Raw genomic sequence first — 27,462 nt, 5'->3', positions numbered from 1 at the left:
TGCAACATCTTTTTGTGATGTCAAATCTTAATTTCCCTGTAATACCACAAAGCATTATTGTTTATATGATATCGCATTGTGTGTCTCTGGACTAAAATAATTAATCTCACAATTTATCTTTCACCATTATTAAAGGTAATTCAGAAAACGTGAACATTTTTGACTATTGTGGTGGATGTTGTTTTCACAACCAGTGTTGGTGGAATTATTCATCTTCCTCTCACTCAAAACAGCAGTTCACCATCTGGGACACTACCAGCTGTCAGATCCCGCTTTTTTTAGATACACGGCACACGCTCACCCTCCGATGAGTGTGTTTGTGTACTAAACCAACTCTCCGTCTCTGGGGTCCGACCTTCGTGTCTCCACGGGTATTACCCAGCAGGGCTGCACAAAGGCTGTTCAAGCTGGTGGCGAGGAGATTCGTCTAGCCGCTCACTGCCTCCATCCAGATGTCCACCCTGCTGACGCTGATCTCGCACCCCGGTCGAATAGCCTTCTCTGGAACCAGGATACGAACCGGCCATGCCTGCTAACGGCAGCTCTCCTCTTATGGATCAGGGCTCTTGGAATGTTGCTAGATTTTGAATTTAGTGACTCGTACAGCGAGTCCCCAGGATGTGTTATTTTCATTAAAAAACCAGACTAACCTTTTAGAGCCTTTTTTGATGTTGTACACCCAATAAACTTTAACTTTTACACCTTAAGAAGCATCAATAATCCAATGTCCGAGCCTTAACACTTTAACTGCATGCTTGGAAATTTATTGCAGGTTTTGCAAGTGCCGACAGCATAATCAAAATAGGTTATATGATGATAATTTCACAACGATAATTCAAGTATAATTTGAATAATGATTGGCAGAGATTTTTGTTTTTGATTCAATAATTCTGACTGATCTTACTTTGACTGGGACTGGATTGACTTCTTAACAATTTTTCTAGGAGTGAGGAAAGGAGGTTATTGAGGTTGGGGTCCCCAGCTCGATGAATTTGATTTCCTCTTCATCAGCTATTAGTCGTTAGCTGACCACGATCCTTGTGTGATCTTGTAATCCTTCAGGAAGTTAATCCACATAGGAGTTTATTCCTTCTTCAATCAACCAAAAGTTGATCTAATCCATTCTGGTATGCTGTGATGTTCCTTGAGAGAGAAAACGTTGAATGTTCCCCACTCAGACTTAAGGCCAGTGGTTACTCTTCCGTTGCTCTGCTACTCCGTGACTGGACGGCCTGAGTGGGAGTTGAAAACTCTCTCAAATGATCTCTTATGGCTCCAATCCTCTCACTCCACGATTCCATTTGATGCTCACAAGATGGTCAAGTCTTGTGATTTCCTCATAGCAGGGGAGAAGTGGCAACAGCACCTCTCCCTGGAAGAATAACCCCTTTTTCTGGTGTTTCACAGTTTATATATGTGCTTGACTCTTGTTGTCTTCAGATGATCTTGGTTACCATGGGGACGCTGTTGACTCAAAACCTCCTCCCTTCTCCTTCCCTTACTGGAAATCTTCTGCAGCTCCTTACCAGTAACTTATTGCTCAAGTTCCTCTTTTCTGTTAACACTTCAGCTTTTCTGAGAATTCATTCTTCTAAATCATTTCTTTAGAATCACATCAATCATATTCAATCATTTCATTACAATTCTCTTTCACATAAAAACAATTCATATGATCATATACAAACACGTTCATTCCTTATTATTCATTTCATATTTTACCAACATCTTAATCATTTGATCAGTTGTTTATCAATCAATCAATCAATCAATTTTTTTATATAGCGCCAAATCACAACAAACAGTTGCCCCAAGGCGCTTTATATTGTAAGGCAAGGCCATACAATAATTATGTAAAACCCCAACGGTCAAAACGACCCCCTGTGAGCAAGCACTTGGCTACAGTGGGAAGGAAAAACTCCCTTTTAACAGGAAGAAACCTCCAGCAGAACCAGGCTCAGGGAGGGGCAGTCTTCTGCTGGGACTGGTTGGGGCTGAGGGAGAGAACCAGGAAAAAGACATGCTGTGGAGGGGAGCAGAGATCGATCACTAATGATTAAATGCAGAGTGGTGCATACAGAGCAAAAAGAGAAAGAAACAGTGCATCATGGGAACCCCCCAGCAGTCTACGTCTATAGCAGCATAACTAAGGGATGGTTCAGGGTCACCTGATCCAGCCCTAACTATAAGCTTTAGCAAAAAGGAAAGTTTTAAGCCTAATCTTAAAAGTAGAGAGGGTGTCTGTCTCCGTGATCTGAATTGGGAGCTGGTTCCACAGGAGAGGAGCCTGAAAGCTGAAGGCTCTGCCTCCCATTCTACTCTTACAAACCCTAGGAACTACAAGTAAGCCTGCAGTCTGAGAGCGAAGCGCTCTATTGGGGTGATATGGTACTATGAGGTCCCTAAGATAAGATGGGACCTGATTATTCAAAACCTTATAAGTAAGAAGAAGAATTTTAAATTCTATTCTAGAATTAACAGGAAGCCAATGAAGAGAGGCCAATATGGGTGAGATATGCTCTCTCCTTCTAGTCCCCGTCAGCACTCTAGCTGCAGCATTTTGAATTAACTGAAGGCTTTTTAGGGAACTTTTAGGACAACCTGATAATAATGAATTACAATAGTCCAGCCTAGAGGAAATAAATGCATGAATTAGTTTTTCAGCATCACTCTGAGACAAGACCTTTCTGATTTTAGAGATATTGCGTAAATGCAAAAAAGCAGTCCTACATATTTGTTTAATATGCGCTTTGAATGACATATCCTGATCAAAAATGACTCCAAGATTTCTCACAGTATTACTAGAGGTCAGGGTAATGCCATCCAGAGTAAGGATCTGGTTAGACACCATGTTTCTAAGATTTGTGGGGCCAAGTACAATAACTTCAGTTTTATCTGAGTTTAAAAGCAGGAAATTAGAGGTCATCCATGTCTTTATGTCTGTAAGACAATCCTGCAGTTTAGCTAATTGGTGTGTGTCCTCTGGCTTCATGGATAGATAAAGCTGGGTATCATCTGCGTAACAATGAAAATTTAAGCAATACCGTCTAATAATACTGCCTAAGGGAAGCATATATAAAGTGAATAAAATTGGTCCTAGCACAGAACCTTGTGGAACTCCATAATTAACTTTAGTCTGTGAAGAAGATTCCCCATTTACATGAACAAATTGTAATCTATTAGACAAATATGATTCAAACCACCGCAGCGCAGTGCCTTTAATACCTATGGCATGCTCTAATCTCTGTAATAAAATTTTATGGTCAACAGTATCAAAAGCAGCACTGAGGTCTAACAGAACAAGCACAGAGATGAATCCACTGTCCGAGGCCATAAGAAGATCATTTGTAACCTTCACTAATGCTGTTTCTGTACTATGATGAATTCTAAAACCTGACTGAAACTCTTCAAATAGACCATTCCTCTGCAGATGATCAGTTAGCTGTTTTACAACTACCCTTTCAAGAATTTTTGAGAGAAAAGGAAGGTTGGAGATTGGCCTATAATTAGCTAAGATAGCTGGGTCAAGTGATGGCTTTTTAAGTAATGGTTTAATTACTGCCACCTTAAAAGCCTGTGGTACATAACCAACTAACAAAGATAGATTGATCATATTTAAGATCGAAGCATTAAATAATGGTAGGGCTTCCTTGAGCAGCCTGGTAGGAATGGGGTCTAATAAACATGTTGATGGTTTGGATGAAGTAACTAATGAAAATAACTCAGACAGAACAATCGGAGAGAAAGAGTCTAACCAAATACCGGCATCACTGAAAGCAGCCAAAGATAACGATACGTCTTTGGGATGGTTATGAGTAATTTTTTCTCTAATAGTTAAAATTTTGTTAGCAAAGAAAGTCATGAAGTCATTACTAGTTAAAGTTAATGGAATACTCAGCTCAATAGAGCTCTGACTCTTTGTCAGCCTGGCTACAGTGCTGAAAAGAAACCTGGGGTTGTTCTTATTTTCTTCAATTAGTGATGAGTAGAAAGATGTCCTAGCTTTACGGAGGGCTTTTTTATAGAGCAACAGACTCTTTTTCCAGGCTAAGTGAAGATCTTCTAAATTAGTGAGACGCCATTTCCTCTCCAACTTACGGGTTATCTGCTTTAAGCTACGAGTTTGTGAGTTATACCACGGAGTCAGACACTTCTGATTTAAAGCTCTCTTTTTCAGAGGAGCTACAGCATCCAAAGTTGTCTTCAATGAGGATGTAAAACTATTGACGAGATACTCTATCTCACTTACAGAGTTTAGGTAGCTACTCTGCACTGTGTTGGTATATGGCATTAGAGAACATAAAGAAGGAATCATATCCTTAAACCTAGTTACAGCGCTTTCTGAAAGACTTCTAGTGTAATGAAACTTATTCCCTACTGCTGGGTAGTCCATCAGAGTAAATGTAAATGTTATTAAGAAATGATCAGACAGAAGGGAGTTTTCAGGGAATACTGTTAAGTGTTCTATTTCCATACCATAAGTCAGAACAAGATCTAAGATATGATTAAAGTGGTGGGTGGACTCATTTACTTTTTGAGTTTATCATCAGCTTTTCTTGCCCTGCTTGCAACATCTTCTTCACTTCCTCTTTCTCTCTGACTCTGCACTCTTTATGAAAAACAACTCATATAATCATTCATTTCACTTATTTGTAACATACTTTTTCTAATCAACTCTTAATTTTAACACATTAATACTTCATTTAATCATACTTGTCATGTTAGAATCATTTTTAGACATATTCCATCGTCTTCACCACTGAGTTCATTCCATGGGCCTCCCCATTTGTAATGGAAAAGTCCGGTATGACCTCACTTACTCCTGTAAGGTACTAAACACTGTGCAGTTTAATCCAACAGCATGTATATTAATCCCATGGCATGTATTATATTCCAAGATGAAAACAAGCTGAAAGCAACCTTAAAGTCATCTTTCCCGACACAGCGTATGAAGGCAGAAGTAATTACTTCTGCATTCTCAGACATGTTAGTGTCACCAGATTTCAAGCATCATTGCTTTCACTTTCCTGACTGAAACAATTCAGGATCATGTCTTCCTCTTATGCCTAGTGCCCACATGTTCCTTTTAAGACCCCTTAAGGTCGTACGGGTATCTGATCATGGTTGCAACATTCATACGGCATGTCGTACACAGGTCAGACCATTCAGACCGCGGTCAAAGCGCTGCACAAAATGATCAGCCGCATCAAACCCTGGCCGAATGGAACGATCAAGCCAGCCTTCACACCAGTGGCTGAATGAGGGCGAATGGCGCCCAAATGCCCATTTGACCTGCACTCGGCCACACTCGAGGTGCCACCAAAGAGGTCATATATGAGTACCAGAGTCCACACTCATACTGAGGAGTGTGAGTGTGGAGTGTGAGTCTGTCAGGGAACAGGTGGAATATGCCAGAAAGCTGTGCATGTTATCAGTGCCACAAACAGAGGAAGAAGGGAGACAATATTTCCTTCCATAAGTAAGTGGTTTTGGTTATTCTTGTCACTTTGTCTGTGACATTTGGTCGACAAACAAGCGTATGTTGCCCCTTTGAAAATGCATTAACATCCGGGAACTTCATCAATATTTTGCCTGGTTAGGAGGTGTCATGTCGTTGTCCATGAAGGGACGTTCACGTTTAGTGGGCAGCATTGGGAGTGCGGACTCTAGTACTCCTATATAACCTCTTTGTGTGCCACCCATGAACTTCCAACAGCAGTTGTAGGATACTTAGAAGATGCAGGCCCATTCGCGTGGCCAGCACGAATGTAGTGTCCAGAACACCACTGTTGAGGTGCAGTCGAGGTGGCAACAGCTCAAAGGACAGTCAGCGTGTCACGTCGGCCCCCTGAGCACCACAAATGGTGAGTGAGTGTGTCGTGTCCCCTCCACCCCCCCATCCAACATTGTCAAGGTGTTGCCGGACGGCAGCCGGAGTGCAGTGCAATCGCTGTCCAGCACAGTGCACACACCTAGACAGGCTGTCATGTGCATGATTGATGTCATTTGACACATGCATTGTCATTCCCTCCCATCGGTTACAAAATGTATATGAGACACTACAATCATCACAGCTATAATACCAGATGTGCAGGTGTGCACAGCGTGCTGCCTGCCTATAGCGAGTCGATGCATTTGACAGGTTCAGTGTGGTGCCACCAGATACAGCTGAACGGGATATGAGAGCTGTCCAACACCCATCATGACATACACACCATGTCCCTCTGGAGGTGGAATTAATGGGCAGCAGTGTGCCCATGCCCTCACAACAGAGATAAAAAGTCAGCTGTGGAATGGCTCCAGCTGCATGTCACAGCACTGGCTGAACACCAACCACACAGCAGCCTGTGATGTACACTCATATGAATCCCATGTAGATCCTATATAAACCCCATAGGGCCATTGCGCCTCACGCCACATGACACGCAATCGCAACGTCCACACACGGTCCAGCTGTCATGTGGACATTAACTACCAGGACACACACATGTACCAGTGTGGAAAGTGACAGTGTCTCTGGTCTGTATTGGCATGATGGTAAAATGCAAGATGGTAAATGGACTGCAATTATATAGCACTTTTCCATCTGCATCAGAAGCTCAAAGCACTGTACAGTTATGCCTCACATTCACCCATTCATACAGACACATTCACACACCATTTTTGCATTTACCAGCAAACATGGCATTACACTTTATACACTTTATGTATTTTAGTTACCTTTCTTTAATGTTATTTTTTCTTTATTACTGTATGACTTTGTGCTGCTGCAACAAGTGATTTTTCCCCCGTTCTGGGATCAATAAATTAAATTTTTTGCTATGTCTTATCTCTTATTCACGGGATGGGAAATGTCACTGCCTGCTAGCGTTGCTGTCACGCTGAGCATTAGGATGACAGCACGTCAGTGTTTGGTACAAGTCTAATACCTTGCAACAGGGTTCCCTGGACATTCCAGATGGCCCAGTAAAGTTGCAGCAAGCTTGCCGATGACCTGGTTGGGTTCCTGATGAATTCTATCAGCGTCAAAATTTTAAACAGTCCAAAGTTTTGTTCCTGATTATCCTGATAATCCTGATAGTCCAGATAGTGTCCAGCGTGCTGCAGCATGAATATGTATACTTGCAGATGGGATGCAGCGGGGTTGGCCATTATCCCGTGAGTTTGCCATTTTGCAATTTTTTTCTACCAAGAACCCAACTGCAACCTAACCGGACGCATGTGGACAGGGGGTTTTAGGGTAAAGGGAGACATTGTTTACTTGTTAAACATGTTTATGAATGTGTTGTGTGTGTGTGTGTGTGTGTGTGTGTGTGTGTGTGTGTGTGTGTGTGTGTGTGTGTGTGTGTGTGTGTGTGTGTGTGTGTGTGTGTGTGTGTGTGTGTGTGTGTCTTCCATAAGGTCACAATGCCAAAAAGAAGCAGCACCGAAAACGAGTCATCATTCAGTTCCCAGCTAATGGGGGACAGGACTGTCCAGAGGTGCTGACTCAGGAGAGAGAGTGTGAGGCTCCAACAGTGTGTCACTCATACAGGTAAACACTCCACATCAGGCATCCTCACCTGTTTGGTGTGTGTTTCACTGTATGTTTTGGTGACATGAAAATTCAGTAAGGTATATATTCTTTTATACATTCCAAATCTAAGGTGGAACTCTACTAGTATATACTGAGGTACATATATACAGTAGTGTTCAGAATAATAGTAGTGCTATGTGACTAAAAAGATTAATCCAGGTTTTGAGTATATTTCTTATTGTTACATGGGAAACAAGGTACCAGTAGATTCAGTAGATTCTCACAAATCCAACAAGACCAAGCATTCATGATATGCACACTCTTAAGGCTATGAAATTGGGCTATTAGTAAAAAAAAGTAGAAAAGGGGGTGTTCACAATAATAGTAGCATCTGCTGTTGACGCTACAAACTCAAAACTATTATGTTCAAACTGCTTTTTTAGCAATCCTGTGAATAACTAAACTGGTATTTAGTTGTATAACCACAGTTTTTCATGATTTCTTCACATCTGCGATGCATTAATTTTGTTGGTTTGGGACCAAGATTTTGCTTGTTTACTAGTGTGCTTGGGGTCATTGTCTTGTTGAAACACCCATTTCAAGGGCATGTCCTCTTCAGCATAAGGCAACATGAACTCTTCAAGTATTTTTCCAAACTGATCCATGATACCTGATATGCGATATATAGGCCCAACACCATAGTAGGAGAAACATGCCCATATCATGATGCTTGCACCACCATGCTTCACTGTCTTCACTGTGAACTGTGGCTTGAATTCAGAGTTTGGGGGTCGTCTCACAAACTGTCTGGGGCCCTTGGACCGAAAAAGAACAATTTTACTCTCATCAGTCCACAAAATATTCCTCCATTTCCCTTTAGGCCAGTTTATGTGTTCTTTGGCAAATTGTAACCTCTTCTGCACATGTCTTTTATTTAACAGAGGGACTTTCCAGGGGATTCTTGTAAATAAATTAGCTTCACACAGGCGTCTTCTAACTGTCACAGCACTTACAGGTAACTCCAGACTGTCTTTGATCATCCTGGAGCTGATCAATGGGTGAGCCTTTGCCATTCTGATTATTCTTCTATCCATTTTGATGGTTGTTTTCCATTTTCTTCCATGCATCTCCATTTGTCCATTTTAAAGCATTGGAGATTATTGTAGATCAGACCTGGGCAAACTGCGGCCCGGGGGCCACATGTGGCCCTTTGCATGTCTCTGTCCGGCCCTCATGAGGTCTGTGATTATTATTACATATATTAAAAATGTCAAGCTTGTGTGTTGCAAATCATTAGAGAGGTTTATTTAGGTATATTTCAATATTTACATATTATTACAATAATAAAAATGACCTATAAAAGCTGTTAAATAGGTAATTTTTTGTAAAATTTGTAATGGGAGACAGCCGAGTTATTGATGGTGTGGCCCTCGGACATAATTCAGGTTCCCTATGTGGCCCCTTGTAAAAATTAATTGCCCACCCCTGTTGTAGATGAACAGCCTATAATTTTTTGCACCTGCGTATAAGTTTTCCCCTCTCCAATCAACTTTTTAATCAAACTACGCTGTTCTTTAGAACAATGTCTTGAACGTCCCATTTTCCTCAGGCTTTCAAAGAGAAAAGCATGTTCAACAGGTGCTGGCTTCATCCTTAAATAGGGGACACCTGATTCACACCTGTTTGTTCCACAAAATTGACGAACTCACTGACTGAATGCCACACTACTATTATTGTGAACACCCCCTTTACTACTTTTTTTTACTAATAGCCCAATTTCATAGCCTTAAGAGTGTACATATCATGAATGCTTGGTCTTGTTGGATTTGTGAGAATCTACAGAATCTACTGGTACCTTGTTTCCCATGTAACAGTAAGAAATATAATCAAAACTTGGATTAATGTTTTTAGTCACATAGCACTACTATTATTCTGAACACTACTGTATACATAAGGTACATGACATAGATATGAACTGACACAAAGTTACCAGAACATTGCAAGAATTCCTTCCAAAGTAACATGACATCTGCCAAGTCAGAAAAGAGCAGAAAGCTCTATGGCTCATAATCCTGACAACACTGTTGTGAATTGTATTTCCTTTACCCTAGGTTTAGCACTTTCTTTCATATAAATTTTGAATTTTACTTTATTTAAAGTAAAATAAAATAAAGCCCACTAGGCAGAGGTTTGATGCGAGCTGGTAACCAGCGGGCAGGACTCCCAGCACGTCCGTGATAAGCCAGGATTCTGGCAGAAAGACCCAAATATAAGAGGAAAGAATCAGAGAGAAGTCAATCTGAATTCACATGCGGGCTATGCTTGCAGGCGAGGATGGTGAATCCTAGAAAAACAGATATGAAACAACAGGAGTAGCAGAAAGAGAGTGAAAGAGAAGTGCATTGCTCTGTAAGCCATAGAAGGGAAACCATTTGCCAGCTGGGCATGGGCTAAAGATAAAGATAGTTTAGCGAGTGGAGAGGAGCAGAGGAGAACACTGAATTGAGTTACATGGTACAGCGCGGTAACTGAATCCTGCACTCTGCATTCAAAATTACATGGAATAATGCATGTGCATGATTAATGGAGCGAATGGACATTATGAGAGGAAAGGAGTAAGTACGTGGAGGCTACAGTTAATGGTAACAGAATGAGTATGACTAACAACCACCGCCACCAGACGCAGAACAGCATGGAAATGAGACGTACTTATGGAGCGTAGCGTATCAACACCCTTAACAGTCTGTGTCTGTGTGAGACAGCACCAACTGTAAGCTAAATAGGCGTCCTACGATCAGCAACCGAGTATTTAAAGAAGGCAACTAAATCCTTGTCGACTGTGCCCATGCAGAATGGGTTTGAGTCGTACCTTGTGCATGCCAGAGTAGCTCTCTGGAGAAAGTGAACAGACAGCATTAAACGGGTGCATTGAAAGATCGACAGTTAGGCCCAGAAATATTTGGATAGTGACACAATTTTCATGATTTGGGTTCTCCATGCCAGCACACTGGATTTGAAATTTAAAAACTGAGATGCAATTGAAATGCAGACTTTCAGGTTTAATTCGATAGGATGAACAAAAATATCCTGTGAAATGTTTAGTCTCCTCATTTTGGGGGCTCAAAAATAATTGGACAAATTATCATTACCATCAATAAAATTTTTTATTTTTTTTTAATGTATATATAATTTGTCGAGGAACCTTTGCAGTCACTGAAAAAGAGGTGGCCATGTATTAAAGAGTTGTAATTCCAAAACCCTTCCTCCAGTTTGGATGTGAATACCCTCAAATTAAAGCTGTGAGTCTGCTCTTTGGTCCATATTGATTATATAACTATGTTGAATATGTTTTGATAAACAACTACAATAACAAAACTTGTGTCCATGACCATAGACATGTAGGGATGCATTTGGAGTTTACTTTTGAATTAACGACAGGAGTGCCAGCAAGGATAACAGTTATCCCTACGGAGCAGGATGTAAAGGAAGCAGGACAAAATTACAAATTGGAATAGCAAGCTGCAGAAATGGGTCAAAGGCCAGGGAATTAAGTGTGAATATGCCACCTTGCAGAGACCTGTAAATGCAGTGAAGAGGATAACTCAAGCAATATGTTATCTTATGTCTTATCTTAATCTTATGTCGGGAGAGGAGAAAATATCATCTAATTTATGTCGGTGTAGTTTTTAGTCATATTCATTTTGGTATATATGGGCTGATCCGTCAATTTATTCTTGTGTTAAAGAATATTGCAATGGAGCCAAGCTATAAGTCATTAAAGAACTTTCAGTGACACCACAATAATATGTAAGCATTAGCCTATAAAGAAGGGATTCATAACATGATATGCCCCACAAGCAAAGCACATTTCCTAGAAAATTAATCATTATCCAAAAAGGAAACATTTCTAAATGAACAGATAGTCTTGAACCATGTATGGCAGCAACCTGTGCAGTCTACGATAACATCAGCAGATTACACGGGGCTTCCCCCAACGTGCGAAAGCGATGCCACGAAGCATGCGGAGACAGCCAAACAATACAGAAAGACACGACAATGTCACCAGGTAGCAGACCTGAAACACTGATATTATAGTAGATTAATACAATCTAATTCTATAAGACAATTTAGGCTTGAGACAAATCAAATGGTGGAAACTCTCCAAAAGAGCTATTGTCCGCAGAAATCTAAGAAAGGTCACACACGTGTGGAAAAAAGTTGGTGTGAAAAACACTGCTAAGTAAAAAACTACTTTAGGAACCAAATACCTCAGAAGTGAATTACAAGACATCAGCATGTGTGCTACTATGCATATCACCCGAGGTCAAAGGTATAAGCTGGTCATGCCATAAGCCTGTAGATGCATGCGCGCACTGCCTCCTATAGACAACAAAAGTAAAATAACATAAAGTGACACAACTAGGACCTACAGTTAAGAACTCTAGGATTGTTTCAGGGAGCAGGTTAAGTTAACTTGTCTGAGACGGGGGCATCGAGGTTTGAGTAACCATTGTATGTCATGTATTAAGCATTTCCGTAGATCAGTGATGTGATAATGAAGCCGCTGAAACAGTATCGTGTTTTGCTTAGCTTTAAGAAATGCAGGGACGCAATATGAACACATTTCTGAACTCAAGATTTAGTGCTGCTGCTGTAGGTCGGTAATAAGTACTGATATTTATGCCAGAATATAGACTGCTGACAGCGAAATCCATATCCTGAAGGTGCCAGAACAAACACTACGCTTCATCTGCCTTGTTGTAGGGTGGGGAAAATGATGAATTAGTGTGGACAAAGACCAAAACAGATAGTCGTTTTCCTGTGAAAGCGTAGCAGTGTGGACGAGGTATAAAATTTAAGGGGGAATGTTTAGAAAATGTCATGATTCTAAGATGTTTTTTTTTAGAATTCCATAACTCGTTGTACTCAGAGACTTAATGAATAAGAGTCCTACTCTTTACTATTATTTAATGAATTTGACCTGTGCTGGTTTGAAAAGATCGGTTCGCCAATTTTAAATCGATTCTCATTTTAATTCCCACAGATCAATTCATACATCCAAAGATCGATTATTAAATACACACACACACACACACACACACACACACACACACACACACACACACACACACACACACACACACACACACACACACACACATATATATATATATAAGGTCTATTAGAAAAGTATCTGACCTTATTATTTTTTTCAAAAACCATATGGATTTGAATCGCGAAGCCTCTGCTCCTCTTTCCATGACAAAAAAATCCTGTAACGGTGGAATGTGCTGTTCATTTCCAAACTGGACGCTGTGTTTTATCCAGGATGTCATCTGGCTAGCACAGGAATTGTGAAAAGACGTGGACATCAGCACTTTTTCGGCACATTGAGACAGACGTGCGGAGGAATTCCGCGCATCGCGTCAGTGCCGCATGGCGCAAAGCAACGCCGTGATGAAGCCTCACAGGACATGTTCCGGCATGTCCAGGCACATCCACAATTTCTCGGATAATCACTCGATGGAAAAACCACCAACAGCTGTCTGAACGCCATCTCAAAGCCGTGAGACCAAAACGGAGGTGGTTTTGTCTCGCTCCAGTAGTGAATCCATCGTGACGCGCGAAGCCTCCGCTCGGCTTTCCATGACAAAATCTCTTGTTAAAAGTGAAATCTGCCGGAAAATGGCTGATGTCCGGCTCCTGTGATAACCAGAGAAATTGCACATGATGGTCACGGGTCCAGACAGCCATCCGTTTAGAAATGAAATGGTCGCTCAGCCTGTCGATGGCGGCCTCGGAGTGCGGTGCACCACCAGTCGCTCTGGGCTGTCCTTAAAGCGACAGTAACACTCCATAATCTCTTTGAAGCCCATAAAATTTTCACCAAAAACCATCTGAATTTCTCGAATGGTGTCCACTTTGATGTCCTTCACAGTTTCTGAAAAAATTTTGATCAAGCAAAGTGGCAGTCTCTGAGCCATTCCTAAACAAAGAAAAAAACGACGAGAGGGGTGGACCACTCCTCACTCAAAGACTGCTCACAGGCAAATGACGCAACCGACAGGCGTGAAAAAACTCACGCATGCGCACGAAGGTTCAAGCTTGGCTGACACAATCACATGTGATTCAAATCCATATGGTTTTTGAAAAAAATAATAAGGTCGGATACTTTTCTAATAGACCTCGTATATATATATATATATATATATATATATATATATATATATATATATATATATATATATATATATATATATATATATATATATATATATTGAATTGAATCGAAATAATAGATTCTGAATCTTAAGAATCGGAATCGAATCGATTCTTGAAATTAGGATTTAGACTATATTTCCAACTATACATTTTACTATTTTCTGTTTATTTTAAATCTATAATTACAGTGTAGTGCCATTTTTCCACCTTATCATGTCACTGCCATTGTTTTCTGCAAAGAAGTGTGCGACAAATAAAGTAATCTCAGTGCCGAGACTGAATATGGTTCAGTTAGAACACCTGTGATTCTTGATCTCTCTCTGCAGATGGAAAACCCACAAGTGGCGGCGATGCCAACTAGTTCCATGGTCAGTCCGGCAGGACAGCCCTGGTGCTCATGAGACCTGTGGACCGGGCCTGCAAGTTCGAGGTGAGGGCAGCAACATGCACTGTGCAAGCACTGACAACCGAAACTGTGAGCTGTCAGGAAGAAAAGACCGTCTCTGTTACTATTTGGACCAAGGCTAATGCTACATGCAGCCCCAAGGAACTGGTTTGGTGTCATATTCAACTGTCTGCACTCTTGCCAAGAGCATGCAGCTGTAAAGTTGAATTGTGGTCAGTTTTGCTCCCATGGTTGTGTGTTGATATTGTCACTAAAAACGTTGGTCCTTTATACCAACAAAAACCTGGACTAAAATCCAGCACCTCACATTTTTTTGTATTTAAAGATTCCACTATTAGGAAAACCTCACATGGAGGGACCGTAATGCACAATCAGGACTACAAAACTGAACTCCACACAAAAAAACTAGCAAAAGACATCAAAGAAGTAAACACATGAACAGAACTTTCATAACAGGGTTTGAACCATATTTTAAAACTACTTTTCTTACTGTTTGTTTACCAGATGACCAGCTGGGCGGTTGCCATCTAAGACCCAAATTGTTACTGTTGGATGTAGTGACTTGTAGTAGCAGTACGTACTCCCAGACTTGACCTGAAAATTATCCACCAGACTTCCTGGACAAATAACATTGAACTGTTTTCTTTTTCCTGGTATCAAATCCTGCAATCAAATCATGCAAGACTCTAATTTTTACATCAGTTTGTGACAACCAATCTGGACTCATTTAGTTCAAACCGTCAACAGTGGCTCATTGAAAGTGCCCCCCCCCACGCACACGCACGCACACACACACACACACACACACACACACACACACACACACACACACACACACACACACGCTGCTTTACTTTACGAAGTTGCACAGATACGTCAAGCAAACAGGTTGGCTGAGCTGAAATATGATTCAGACGACCTCTGACCCCTGTGTCGGTCACATTACACTGTAAAACTCAATGAGTTAGTTGAACTCAAACCATTTGAGTTTGCCAACTTAAATAAAATAATTTCCAAAAATTTAATTGTTAAAGTTTTAGGGCCCTGTCCCACTGGGGAGAGGATTAATTGCGCATGAATTGAGTACACAAATTACGTTCATTCTTTGTCGTCCGCAACAAAAATGGCTAAAAATGACAAATGTCCCAGTGTGAATTATGGATATATTAATAATGTATAGCAAATATATGATGAACAATCACGGTTGTATAACACATGTAGTGAGGAAACGGATCTGACGCATTGTGATTATCACGGCAGTATTACGGGTGTATTATGAATGCAATCGCGCACGTGTTTGCGCATGCACAGCATCTGCATTGTAGTCATAAAAGAAGCACACTCGCTCCTTTCGGCATCACTATTCACACCAACAATACAGCCTCTGGAGCATTTGCTGGACTTGGACAAGTTGATTGGAGTAAACAAGCAGTGAACAGGGCGAGTGGTGACATCAGCAGATCGCACCAGAGCGCAGCTCGTCTGAACAATTATAACAAGAACTTAAATCTGTTATAAACATAGGTATAAATACTGTAACAGCTGCAGACAAGAAGGAAAAACACGCAACTGTTTTATCAAGCCTTGACAATGTAAACAAGTCAAATAATTACCTTTTTAGACGGCTCAAAATGCTTTCTGCAGCTGGAGCTTCCTCTGTGATTCAGGAGGTGATTCGAGCCATTTTCAACAGCCAATTTGCAGAATAAAATTATTAATCTGCCACAAAATAATTATTTTATATAGACAGCATCCAGCGCAGAGTGCGTGACAGCTGGTAGAACAAAGAACGGCATCTAGCTGTGAACACAGTGCATCTGATTTGCATCCGCCGCAAATCAGATGCAAAGCAGATGTAATAAAAACTCTTTATTCGTGGCCAATCTGTATGCAGTCACTACAACTTATTTTAGTTCGTGATGTGGACATGATGGGCACGCAAAATATCCGTTTTACACACTGTCCCAGTCTGCTGCTAAGCCGCAAATCCCTGTCTATTCCCGCAAATCCCTGTATATTCGCCGTCATCAGCAGATGACGGCGAATATACAGCGCATAGATTGAGTATGCGTGGTGTATGTCTTGAGTATGTAAGGTGGATGTCATCCGCAGCCAAAATTTTGTGCAACTCAAAAATCCTGGTAACGGAAAAACATGCCTCTGCAGATAATTGCGGACGTGTGCGGGTGTCGGCCGTTTACTAACTACATCTGCACAGCAACACCTGCTGGCCTCCGTTATATAAACTCAATTAAAATGAGTGAATGGAATGCACTGGAAATACATCACCAACACTTAAATGCCCCAAAACTTTAAAAGCACTTAAAGGGAATTGAGTTGTTTTGACAGCAATTCATTTGTGAGTTTGTTTAATTAATGGAAATTAGTGACTATAACTTTTTCAAAGTTTGTTACATTAACTTAATAATTGTATTAAAATGTGAGTGTTTGGTTTAACAGTGTATGTGTCTTATAGCCAGTTCAAAGCTAAGCCAACCATCCTGCAGCATGAGGAAAATATTTTACCAAAACAATTTCAGACCTGCCGCTGTACACATGTTCATACATGTCAGCAAGTCTCACATCAAAGTACGCTGGTGTGATTGCCAAATCTGTGCCTCTTCATCTCCTTTTGTCTTCTCCTGACATATACAAATAATTCAAATAATTCATCCTATTCAACTCGGCTTTGCCTCATTGAATGGTATGTTCCAGCGTTCACCTCATTAAATATTTGCACCATTGAAAGAATGTAAAAACATTCATTATTTGTTTTATATAACATCTAAAATAGATCACTGTCATTTGATATTTTATTAATTTATAAACAACAGAAAAAGGACTTACATTTTGGTGTTCCACTGTGACGTGTTGTCCAGTGATGCTGTGCACTGACTTCGGACTTCCATAAAAAAAAAGACTTTGTGTAGTTCCTCGGTCCAGCCAAAAATCATATCAGGGTTTTTCATGTTAGCAGCTCTGCTTGCATCTAGATGGCTTACAGTGGAGTGGATTTTGTGTGTGTGTGTGTGTGTGTGTGTGTGTGTGTGTGTGTGTGTGTGTGTGTGTGTGTGTGTGTGTGTGTGTGTGTGTGTGTGTGTGTGTGTGTGTGTGTGTGTGTGTGTGTAGCAGCGTCAGTTAACTCAATCAAGTCATCATGTCGCTGTCGGTCGAGCTGTGTACCTCCTCAGTGCAGCAGAAAAAAAAGTCATGTCAGAAATGAGTCCAGCTTTTCTTTCTTCCTGCTAACAACCTCCAGGCAGCACAGTGGATTGGTTTTGTATGTGTGTGGGCGCGCATGCATGTGCGTGCATGAGCATGCGTGGGCGCACACGTACTCATGCGTGAGCATGTGCGTGCACGACATGCGCGTGCACAAGTATGCGCACACGCGCGCGTGCACGAGCATGCACATGTGCATGCGTGCATGAGGACGTGCACGCTTGTGTGTGCATGCACGCATGCACGTGAGAGTGCAATGGTGCCAAATGTATGGAACCGAATTTGCACTCTAAATGGAACCAAGCCGCACTCTGAATGCAGTGCAACACAAATGGAATGAATTAATCCACGTAAGCACCAATCAAATGACAAGAATCCACTCAGCTATTTAACATCCTTTTTAAGGCTGACAGTTAGTATGGCAGCGCTGCCTGAACAAAAGCCAGCGTGCTCACCACAGCAGCACCTGCAAGACAGATCCAGACTTGCTTGAAGATTTTTGAGTTTCACTTCACATTGAAAATCAGTTATTCCAGTAGCTGTGAAGGTTAAAGCATATAACTTAACCATAGCTAGTAGCACTGTGCTGACCTGTTTTGTATGCTCTTTACATAAATGTATCCAGTCTGCACTTGCAGATCAAATGCCTTTTGAAGCCCGCCTGTGCCACAAAGTAGTACTTTCTAGCCGTTGCTAGCACATGCAAAAGGGTCACATTTTAGATTTAGTTTTTACACAGGGACAGCTAGCTATGATGCAGTGTTACCATTGGTAATCCAATCTTGAATCAGAAAACATTTGGACGATTGTGCCACTCATGATGAATTGTGGGTCCCATTGTCCGCTGGACTTTTTATTATGTTGGTTCTTTGTCGCATCATCTCTGTTTTGCATGTTTGACAATTTGTTGCTCATTTATTCATTTTATATACCCGATTACTCCAACCAAGGGTCACAGCGGGGCTGGATCCTATCCCAACAGTCATAAGGTGTGAGGCAGGGTACACACTGGACAGGATGCCAGTTATAGGGCTGGGCGATATGGAAAAAAGTCTTTATTTTTTCATATCAGTTGATATCTACATATATCGTAATATAAATCAAATCACTATGTCTGGCAAAATGAAAGATTTGAATATATGAAGATATTAGGTTAATTATGGTCTAAATTGTTTTATTTTCTGTCAGAAGTCATACATGACAAATGCACTGTATAACATTTTATATGCAACTGTATAAACATATACCTCTATTATATAAGAAAGTAAACTCAAATTTTAAAAGCTTCAAGGGTTACAGGAGAACATAAAATGGAATTCACTAGTATGTGTAGTACTGTGAAAACAATTTTTTTTAACAGTATGGCAAATTAGATATAGGATGATAATTTACCAATAAACTTAACTGCAAATTAAGTAAGTAAGTAAGTAAATTTTATTTGTATAGCACCTTTCACAGACAAGAGCCACAAGGTGCTTCACAACATAAAAAGCACAATACACCACACAGTGGCCAAGACATTTAAAAACATAGCATAGCAGCCCAAAACCTAAGCAAAAGCTTGTGTAAAAAAGAAGTTCTTAAGTTGGCTTTTAAAAGTGTCAACAGAGTCCAGTGAGCGCAGAGAGAGCGGGAGACCATTCCAAAGCCTGCGAGCAACAGCCTGGAAGGATCGCTCTCCTCTGGTTGAAAAATGGGTGCGTGGAACCATCAACAAATTTTGATCCACAGACCTCAACGCCCTGGCAGGGGCATAAGGCTGGATGAGGTCACAGATATAGGAAGGCGCCTGACTATGTAGAGCTGTAAAGGTTAAAACCAAAATTTTAAAATTGATCCTGTAGGACACTGGGAGCCAATGAATCTCCTTTAAAATTGGGGAAATGTGAGTCCTCCTGTTGGCTTGTGTCAGAATTCTTGCTGCAGAGTTCTGTACCAACTGCAGTCGACACAACTCCTTCTTGTTTAGACATGAAAACAAACTGTTACAATAGTCTAAACGTGTTGACACAAAAGCATGAATAATAAGCTCTAAGTCATTTCGTGACACCATTTTCCTGAGCTTAGAGATGTTTCTTAGTTGAAAGGAGGAGTTCCTCGTCAGCTGTTTACAGTGCTGTACTAAAGACATCTCTTTGTCAAAGATGACACCCAAGTTTCGAAGACTTGATTTTGCAGACTGGCCCAGGTCACCCAAGTACTCTTGAATACCTGGAATATGGGCATCAGGGGCAATAACCAATGTTTCTGTTTTGTCTGCATTGAGCTGAAGAAAGTTATTCCTTAGCCATTGTTTTATTTCCACTAAACAATGGAGGAAGGAATCGAGCTTCTTAATCTCAGATGGTTTAAAAGGAGCAGTAAAGCTGGATGTCATCTGCATATAACTGGTAAGAAACATCAGTGAATCTTTGAATGATCTTACCTAAAGGGATCAAATACAATAAAAACAAAATGGGGCCCAAAACAGAACCTTGAGGGACTCCACATTACAGGTCCGCTGACTCTGACCTTATCTGGTTAGTAGAAACGCTAAAGCTACGCACGGACAGATATGAGAAAAACCACCGAAGAACTGACCCCGACAGTCCGACATGATCCCTCAATCTACTCAGCAGGACCTGGTGGTCAACAGTATCAAAGGCAGAGGACAAATCCAAGAGTACTAACACAGTGCATTTCCCAGCATCAGCAGACATCATAATGTCGCTGGACACTTTCAGAAGAGCCGTTTCCGTAGAGTGTTGTCTACGAAAACCGGACTGAAACCTGTCGTGAATGTTATTCTGATCCAGGAAGAGTGTCAGTTGGTCTGAAACCACCCTCTCGAGGATCTTAGACAGGAATGGGAGTTTAGAAATAGGTCTAAAACTACTTAGCTCCATTTGATTTAAACCTGATTTTTTCAGTAGAGGCAACACTATGGCATGCTTGAAAGCACTGGGAAACACACCGGTGGACAGAGAAAGATTTACCATTTTAGTAACACATGGACCTATTACCTCAAATACTTTAGAGAAGAGCCTGTAGGGAAGGATGTCCAATGAGCAAGAGGAAGGTTTCATCTTGTTCACCAATGCCGAAATATCAGCAAGTGTCACAGCCCTAAATGAAGACCAAATGTTGGGAACAGGCTCAACAACAGTAGAAGTACCACACAGGGAGGGTGGAATTGTATCCTTGATCAACTTGATTTTGTCAATGAAAAAACTCAAAAAGGCATTGCTGTCAGTCTCAGAAAACACAGGAGTAACTGAAGCAGCAGGACATACAAGAGAGTTGATTGTATCAAACAATACTCTGGGATTCTTCTTATTAACAGACACCAGCTGATGTATGTAGACAGAGTGGGCACTCTCAGCCATTTTGTTATATGATGAAACTAGCTCCCTGAGATGAAGCCTGTGAACCTCAAGTTTAGAGGATTTCCACAGGCGTTCAGTCCTTCGACACAGTCTCTTAAGACTTAAGAGCTCTTCATTTATCCAAGGGCACTCATTTTTCTGTAAAGACACATTGTATTTAACAGGAGCCAACTGATCAAGAATAGTATCACAGTGTTGGTTAAAACACTGGATAAAATTGTCAACATCAAGGAAATCAGTGAACAAACAAGGATTAAACATAGAAGAAAATCTTTCTGCAGTATCAGCAGTGATGATACGCCTCCGAGACTTAACTTCTAAGGGCTTCTGATCAGAGCTGAAATGCAGGTCAAACGAAACAAGACTATGGTCGCTCAAGTGGACATCTTTTATAGACATATTTAAAATGTCTAGGCCAAGTGTAAAAACTAAATCTAAAATGTGACCCTTTTGGTGAGTGGGCTCAGAAACATGTTGCACAAAATTAAAAGCTTCGGTCAATGATAAAAGCTCCATCGCAGGGCAAGATAACTTGTCATCAACATGAAGGTTAAAATCCTGAAGTATTAAAACAGATTCCAACGTTATAATAGAGGATAAAAAGTCACTGAAATCCTTAAGAAAGGCAGCAGCAGGGCCTGGGGGGCAATAAACCAACACACAGAAGAATGGATTTGAAAAACCCACCTTGACCAAGTGTGATTCAAAAGAGGGAAAATCCTGTGACTGTACCCCTTTACAAACATAATCCTCTTTATAAACGATGGCAAGGCCCCCACCACGGCGACAGGGGCGGGGCTTCCCAAGGACACAGAACCCAGCAGGGCAGAGCTCATTTAAATGAAGAAATTCCTCTTCTCTCTGCCAAGTCTCTGAAAAGCACATTAAGTCCAATATTTCCATTGATATAAGATCATTCAGGGAAAATGATTTATTGGCGATTGAACGCGCATTCAATAAACCAAGGCGCAAGGTGGAAGACATCACGTAGGCGCTGTCTGAGGCTCGCAATGGGATAGGACGAAGACAGCGGTCACGTGGACTCCAGCTGGTCTGTGCAGGCGGAGACGTAAACACGGAAGTGCACAGTGGTGATGGAACTCTGCCACCAGGATACTAGTGCTGAGAAAAGTCCACAACACCCGTGTCCATCCGAACAGGTGTTGATGCAGATGTGCCATCGCACACATCAAAGAGAGGGATGTGGTAGAGGAAGCGAGCCCGTCCTCGGCCACCGGCGCTGGTGCCCGCGCCCAAGCACGCCGCTGCACGCCGCTGCACGCCTTCACCTCACCTGGACACCGGCCCGCGAGCCTCTTCTCCTCTTGTCCAAAACCCCTCTTTTCCTCAGTCTCCTGCGGATCTTGCACGGTGCCCGCAACAGCAGCGGATATTCAGGTGAGTCGGAGCCGATAGTTAGGGGCGGAGGAAACGCCTGATTGTACCTGTCTCGTGTAACAAACAGGCTCTCCATCATCTCTTTGATATGAAACAAAGAGTCCCGATCGTAAGCCCGTAAAGCCAAGACACCTCCATCTGTTAGTCGGACTGCTAAAATAACATATGTTGTAAAAGTGGCCATTAGTAACCAACACAACAGGAGCCGAGCGATGGCCACGCTCGGCTCCTGTTGTGTTGGTTGTTGTGCTCCAGAAAAATTGTTTCTTTTAAAGAATGGTTTTAATCAGAGCATATTTAAAACACATGTGAACAGAACCAGGTGTTAATGATCTTCGGCATCTGTCCATCTGCGGAAGATGATGGTGTAGCTTGCCAAACAGGTCTTTGGGAATGTTGTCTGTATCCATTCTCCTGACGTGACCAAGCCAACAAAGGTGCCTTTTGCCAAGAATGGCGAACATGCTGCTCATGTTGGAGCATTCCAAGACCTCTGTGTTGGGCAACTTGTCCTGCCATCCGATGTGCTGAATTCATCTGAGGCACCTCAGATGGTAGCTGTTAAGCTTTTCTCATTTCTGGCATAGGGGGTTCATGCCTCACTACCGTAGAGAAGTGTGCTGAGCATGCAAGCCTGGTAGATGTGTAGTTTTGTCTTCTTGGTGAGGCTGGAGTTGTTCCAGACTCTGTTGTTTCATTTTGCGATAACTGCTGCTGCCTTCACAATCCTGCTGTTTATCTTTGCACTAATGATTTGTGAATTGGAGATGGTCAATCCAAGGTATATGAAGTGCTCCATGACTTCCAAACTGTACTCATCAATGGCAGTGTTAGGGGGAGCAACTGTGCCTTGGACTATGACGTTTGCCTTCTTCAGACTGATGGTCAATCCGAACGTCCTGCAGCTGTGAGAGAGATGACTAACAAGCTGCTGCAGACCATCTCTGGTGTGTGATGCCAAGGCTGCATCTTTGTCAAAGAGCATCTCACGGATGAGTACCTCCACAACTTTGGTCTTGGCACAAAGCTGGGCAATGTTGAAGAGCTTGCCGTCGGCCCTGGTGTGAATGTATACTCTCTCGCTACAATACTTCAAGGCATACTGGAGAAGCATGGAGAAGAAGATGTAGAAGAGTGCAAGGACACAGCCCTGTTTCACTCCACTGCTTACTAAGAAATGCCTTGGATGTTGCACCATTGAAGCAAACTTTGCTGTGCATGTTCTCGTGGAATAAAGAGAGTCAAAAGCCTTGGTCAGCTTGATAAAGGTGATGTAGAGTGGCATTTGCCGCTCTTGACACTTCTCCTGCAGCTGGTGCATTGAGAAGATCATGTCTGCTGTAGACCTCCCAGCTCTAAAGCAGCACTAAGACTCCAGGTAGACACACAAGGCCAAGGTCTGTAGATGCACTAAGGCAACATGGGAGAAGGCCTTCCAAACAATGCTGAGAAGGGAGATGCCTCGGTAATTGTTGCAGTTACTTCTGTCTCCTTTGTTTGCATCTCACATGTCCTAGGTAATGCGTCCTGGGTAATGTCCCTGTTTCCAGCAGAGGCAGATAAGATTATTAGCGCCTTGGGGCAACTGTTTGTTGTGATTTGGCGCTATACAAGAAAAAAGTTGATTGATTGATTGATTATTAGAGCCCGACCAATATATCGACCGGCTGATATTATCGGCCGATATAAGCCCTTTTCAAAGTACTCACTATCAGCCGAAATTTTGCTGATAGAATGCCGATAATTTGTCATAAACAGAACAGTTACTGAAATAATGTTTGTGTTGGCAATATAAAATGTCCCTGCACCATTTGTCCAGTAGATGGAGCTCTGACTCCATTCAACTGAGAGCTGCTTACACCCCTGCTTAAATGTGCTCATCACCGGCCCCATAGTTTGCCATCACACTGCTCTGATCGGCTGACAAAAGCATACAAGTAAGTTTATAAGGATGTTGTTTGTAATAACTTTGCGTTTACATTCACCCCACATTTCTCCTGTTTCAGTTCAACTCAGTTTGATTAACTCAGTTTATGTAGTAATGTGTCAACCAGGGGTGGTGGCCAAGTGGTTAAAGCGCTAGGTTTCAGTTCAGAAGGCTCCAGGTTCAAATCCCACCCCTGCCACATTTCTCTATGTATGCGGAGTTGCGTCAGGAAGGGCATCCGGTGTAAAACCTGTGCTGATTCAACATGCAGATCCACCTTGGATTTGCTGTGGCAACCCTGAGTGCAAACAAGGGAGCAGGCGAAGGGACTTACTATGTAGTAATGTGTCAAATGTGCTTCATTGCATTGGTCATGCTTTTTATTAATCCCACGTTGTGTAGACCTTATTTCTAGCATGAAAAACTTTTGTTTACTGCTAACAGCTTGAAACATTCAGCTGATTGGCTGATTTATCGGCTATTGGCAAATCAGCTGATTTATTATTATTTATTATAGGCAATTTTCATCCAAATATCGTTATCGGCATTGGCCTCAAAAAATCCATATTGGTCGGGCTCTAAAGAATATGCAGGTGTTTTAGCAGTGCAGGTTTCCCACTCTTTAAGACTACCCACGAGCAAGGCAGTCAATGGCTTTTCCAAGCTCTTTCATGGTTGGTGGCATCTCTCGCTCTTCCACGACTGGCAGGTCTGGTTGTAGTAAAATACACTCTATTATAGAGTGAAATCAGCTCTACTGTCTTGTCAAATCAAGTTTTTCTACTCCAATAAGAGTTGATTTAGCACTGTGATAGTTTATTTAACTCTATTTGGACTGGGACCAAATGTTATCGAAAACAGAGTAAATTTTACTCTGCAAAATGTACTGCGTGGGAGCTCTTTTTAGGAAGTGGGAGGTGGTCCCCACTACCACTCCTGGCTGTAACAACCTTGAAACCATTGAGATGGTCTGAAGACTTATTAACATGAATGTTAAACTCACCAACAATTAAAATTAGATCCACTCATCAAGAAATCTCAAATGATATCACTAAATTCATCTAAGAGTTTGGAGTAGACGCCAGGAGGTCTATACACAATGACAAGGCAACATGAATGAGTTCCAGCGGTCTTATCATAACTAGCCCCATCAACCTGCGATAAGCCAAGACATAAGTGTTCAAATGAGTCGAACCCAACACCCCCCTGAACCATCAGACCAAAAGCAGATTTGTAAATTAAAGCAAGTCCTCCACCTAGCCTACCATCATCAGTAGCATCAGCAAATATGCTGGAGGACAAACTTTGATCAAAGTCAAATTCACAGTTGGTTTCGCTCTTGTCTCACAAAGGCCACTTGTTTGGTTCTCCAAAATAAGATTGTTAATTAATAAATTAATGTAGCGGGATGAAGGTCCCGGGTCCTGATTGAAAAGCCATTCCCACTAGCTTGGCTAATGAGGAATTCCCCTTTGGCTGACCTGGTAGAGGAATGGTCTTTAGTGCGATCCATCCGGGTTTGATTCAACGGCCGTCCTGGCCACAAAGGTCCTGCGGTCACAATCTGGCGTCACGAACAGGATGTGGGTAGACACAGAACATGCTTAAATGCACCTGTGACTTCGGGACAAAGTCAAAAATGGTAGGGAGATATGTAGTGGGATGAAGGTCCTGGGTCCTGATTGAAAAGATGTCCCCCCTATCTTGGCTAATAGGGAATTCCCCTTTGGCTGACCTGGTAGAGGAATGGTCTTTAGTGTGAGCCGTCCGGATTCGATCCCACCGCCGTCCCGGCCACAAAGATCCTGCGGTCACATTAATAATGACTTAGAATTCAGTGACCTTACGTTAGCCCAGATTAAGATGCAATAAGAGGTTGTAAAGGGTAAGTCTGACTCAAGTCTGTATGTGCAATAATTTATTAATAATCCTGGGAGGCAGATTCAAGATTCGATTGGTTTGTGTGTTGCATGGGTGCATTGATGTTACCAATAACGGTTTGTTTAGGGAAGAATTGGGGTCAGATGGATTGTGTAGATGGAGGAAGACTTACAGTAGAGGGTGTGCATTCTGTAAATGGTCAGTCATGTGGAGTGAAGCACAAAACTGAGTGCTATATTTAAAGACCTACTTGTAAATAGTAAGACCCTTTGGCTTCTCCCTTTTTTCAGTTAAGGCTGCCACAGCAGGTCTGACGTGGATTTTTACACTGATTTAGCGCACGTTTTCAGCTGAATGTACAACTCCGCATTACTGTATACAGAGAATGTGCAGGGGTGGCCTTGAACAGGGAACCTTCCACACTGGAAACAAGCACATTTAACTCTTGGCCTCCACCCAGTATAAAATAATAATAACGAAGCCAAGGTTGCTGGAGCACAATTTTGGATTTCAATAAGTGAGGTTCTTCTTGAGAAGTCCTCTTGAAAAGATTTATGGTACTATAATCTACTATTGTACTGACTGATATTACCACTGTTACCACTACAACTACAACTTTAAACAAGTGTAACTGGAAATGACATTTTAATGATTATTACTGTATGAATAAATAAATAATTCATAACTACAGTGTTAGTGGCTGTTTACATCTGTATGTGTATGTTGGACCCACAGACCTCTCACTGACACATGAAAATTTACAACCCCTGGCAAAAATTATGGAATCACCGGCCTCGGAGGATGTTCATTCTGTTGTTTAATTTTGTATAAAAAAAAGCAGATCACAGACATGACACAAAACTAAAGTCATTTCAAATGGCAACTTTCTGGCTTTAAGAAACACTATAAGAAATCAAGAAAAAAAGATTGTGGCAGTCAGTAACGGTTACTTTTTTAGACCAAGCAGAGGAAAAAAATATGGACTCACTCAATTCTGAAGAATAAATTATGGAATCACCCTGTAAATTTCCATCCCCAAAACTAACACCTGCATCAAATCACATCTGCTCGTTGACATTGACCCTATGTCATGAAATTGACCCTATGTGTCTTTTTGCAAGGAATGTTTTCACAGTTTTTGCTCTATGGCAAGATGCATTATCTTCTTGAAAAATGATTTCATCATCCTTAAACATCAGAAAAGTGTCCAAAATATCAACGTAAACTTATGCATTTATTGATGATGTAATGACAGCCATCTCCCCAGTGCCTTTACATGACATGCAGCCCCATATCATCAATGACTGTGGAAATTTACATGTTGTCTTCAGGCAGTCATCTTTATAAATCTCATTGGAACGGCACCAAACAAAAGTTCTAGCATCATCACCTTGCCCAATGCAGATTTGAGATTCATCACTGAATATGACTTTCATCCAGTCATCCACAGTCCACGATTGCTTTTCCTTAGCCCATTGTAACCTTGTTTTTTTCTGTTTAGGTGTTAATGATGGCTTTCATTTAGCTT

At 41.6% G+C, this 27,462-nt stretch overlaps 1 protein-coding gene across 1 annotated transcript in view; it reads left to right on the top strand.

Moving 5' to 3' along the window:
• The window catches only part of LOC117501852 (thrombospondin type-1 domain-containing protein 7A-like), a 316,378-nt gene that overhangs the window by 171,261 nt on the left and 117,655 nt on the right, over positions 1-27,462 (top strand). Inside the window, exons 10-11 of the mRNA XM_034160813.1 lie at positions 7,399-7,531; positions 14,062-14,165. Of these exons, the coding sequence (XP_034016704.1) occupies positions 7,399-7,531; positions 14,062-14,165 (237 nt within the window). The remainder of the gene's footprint in view (positions 1-7,398; positions 7,532-14,061; positions 14,166-27,462) is intronic.

The sequence above is a fragment of the Thalassophryne amazonica genome, chromosome 20 (assembly GCF_902500255.1).
Source record: "Thalassophryne amazonica chromosome 20, fThaAma1.1, whole genome shotgun sequence".
NCBI lineage: Eukaryota > Metazoa > Chordata > Actinopteri > Batrachoidiformes > Batrachoididae > Thalassophryne > Thalassophryne amazonica.
The sequence above is the reverse complement of the archived record's forward strand: the minus strand, read 5'-3'. Positions and strand labels throughout refer to the sequence as shown.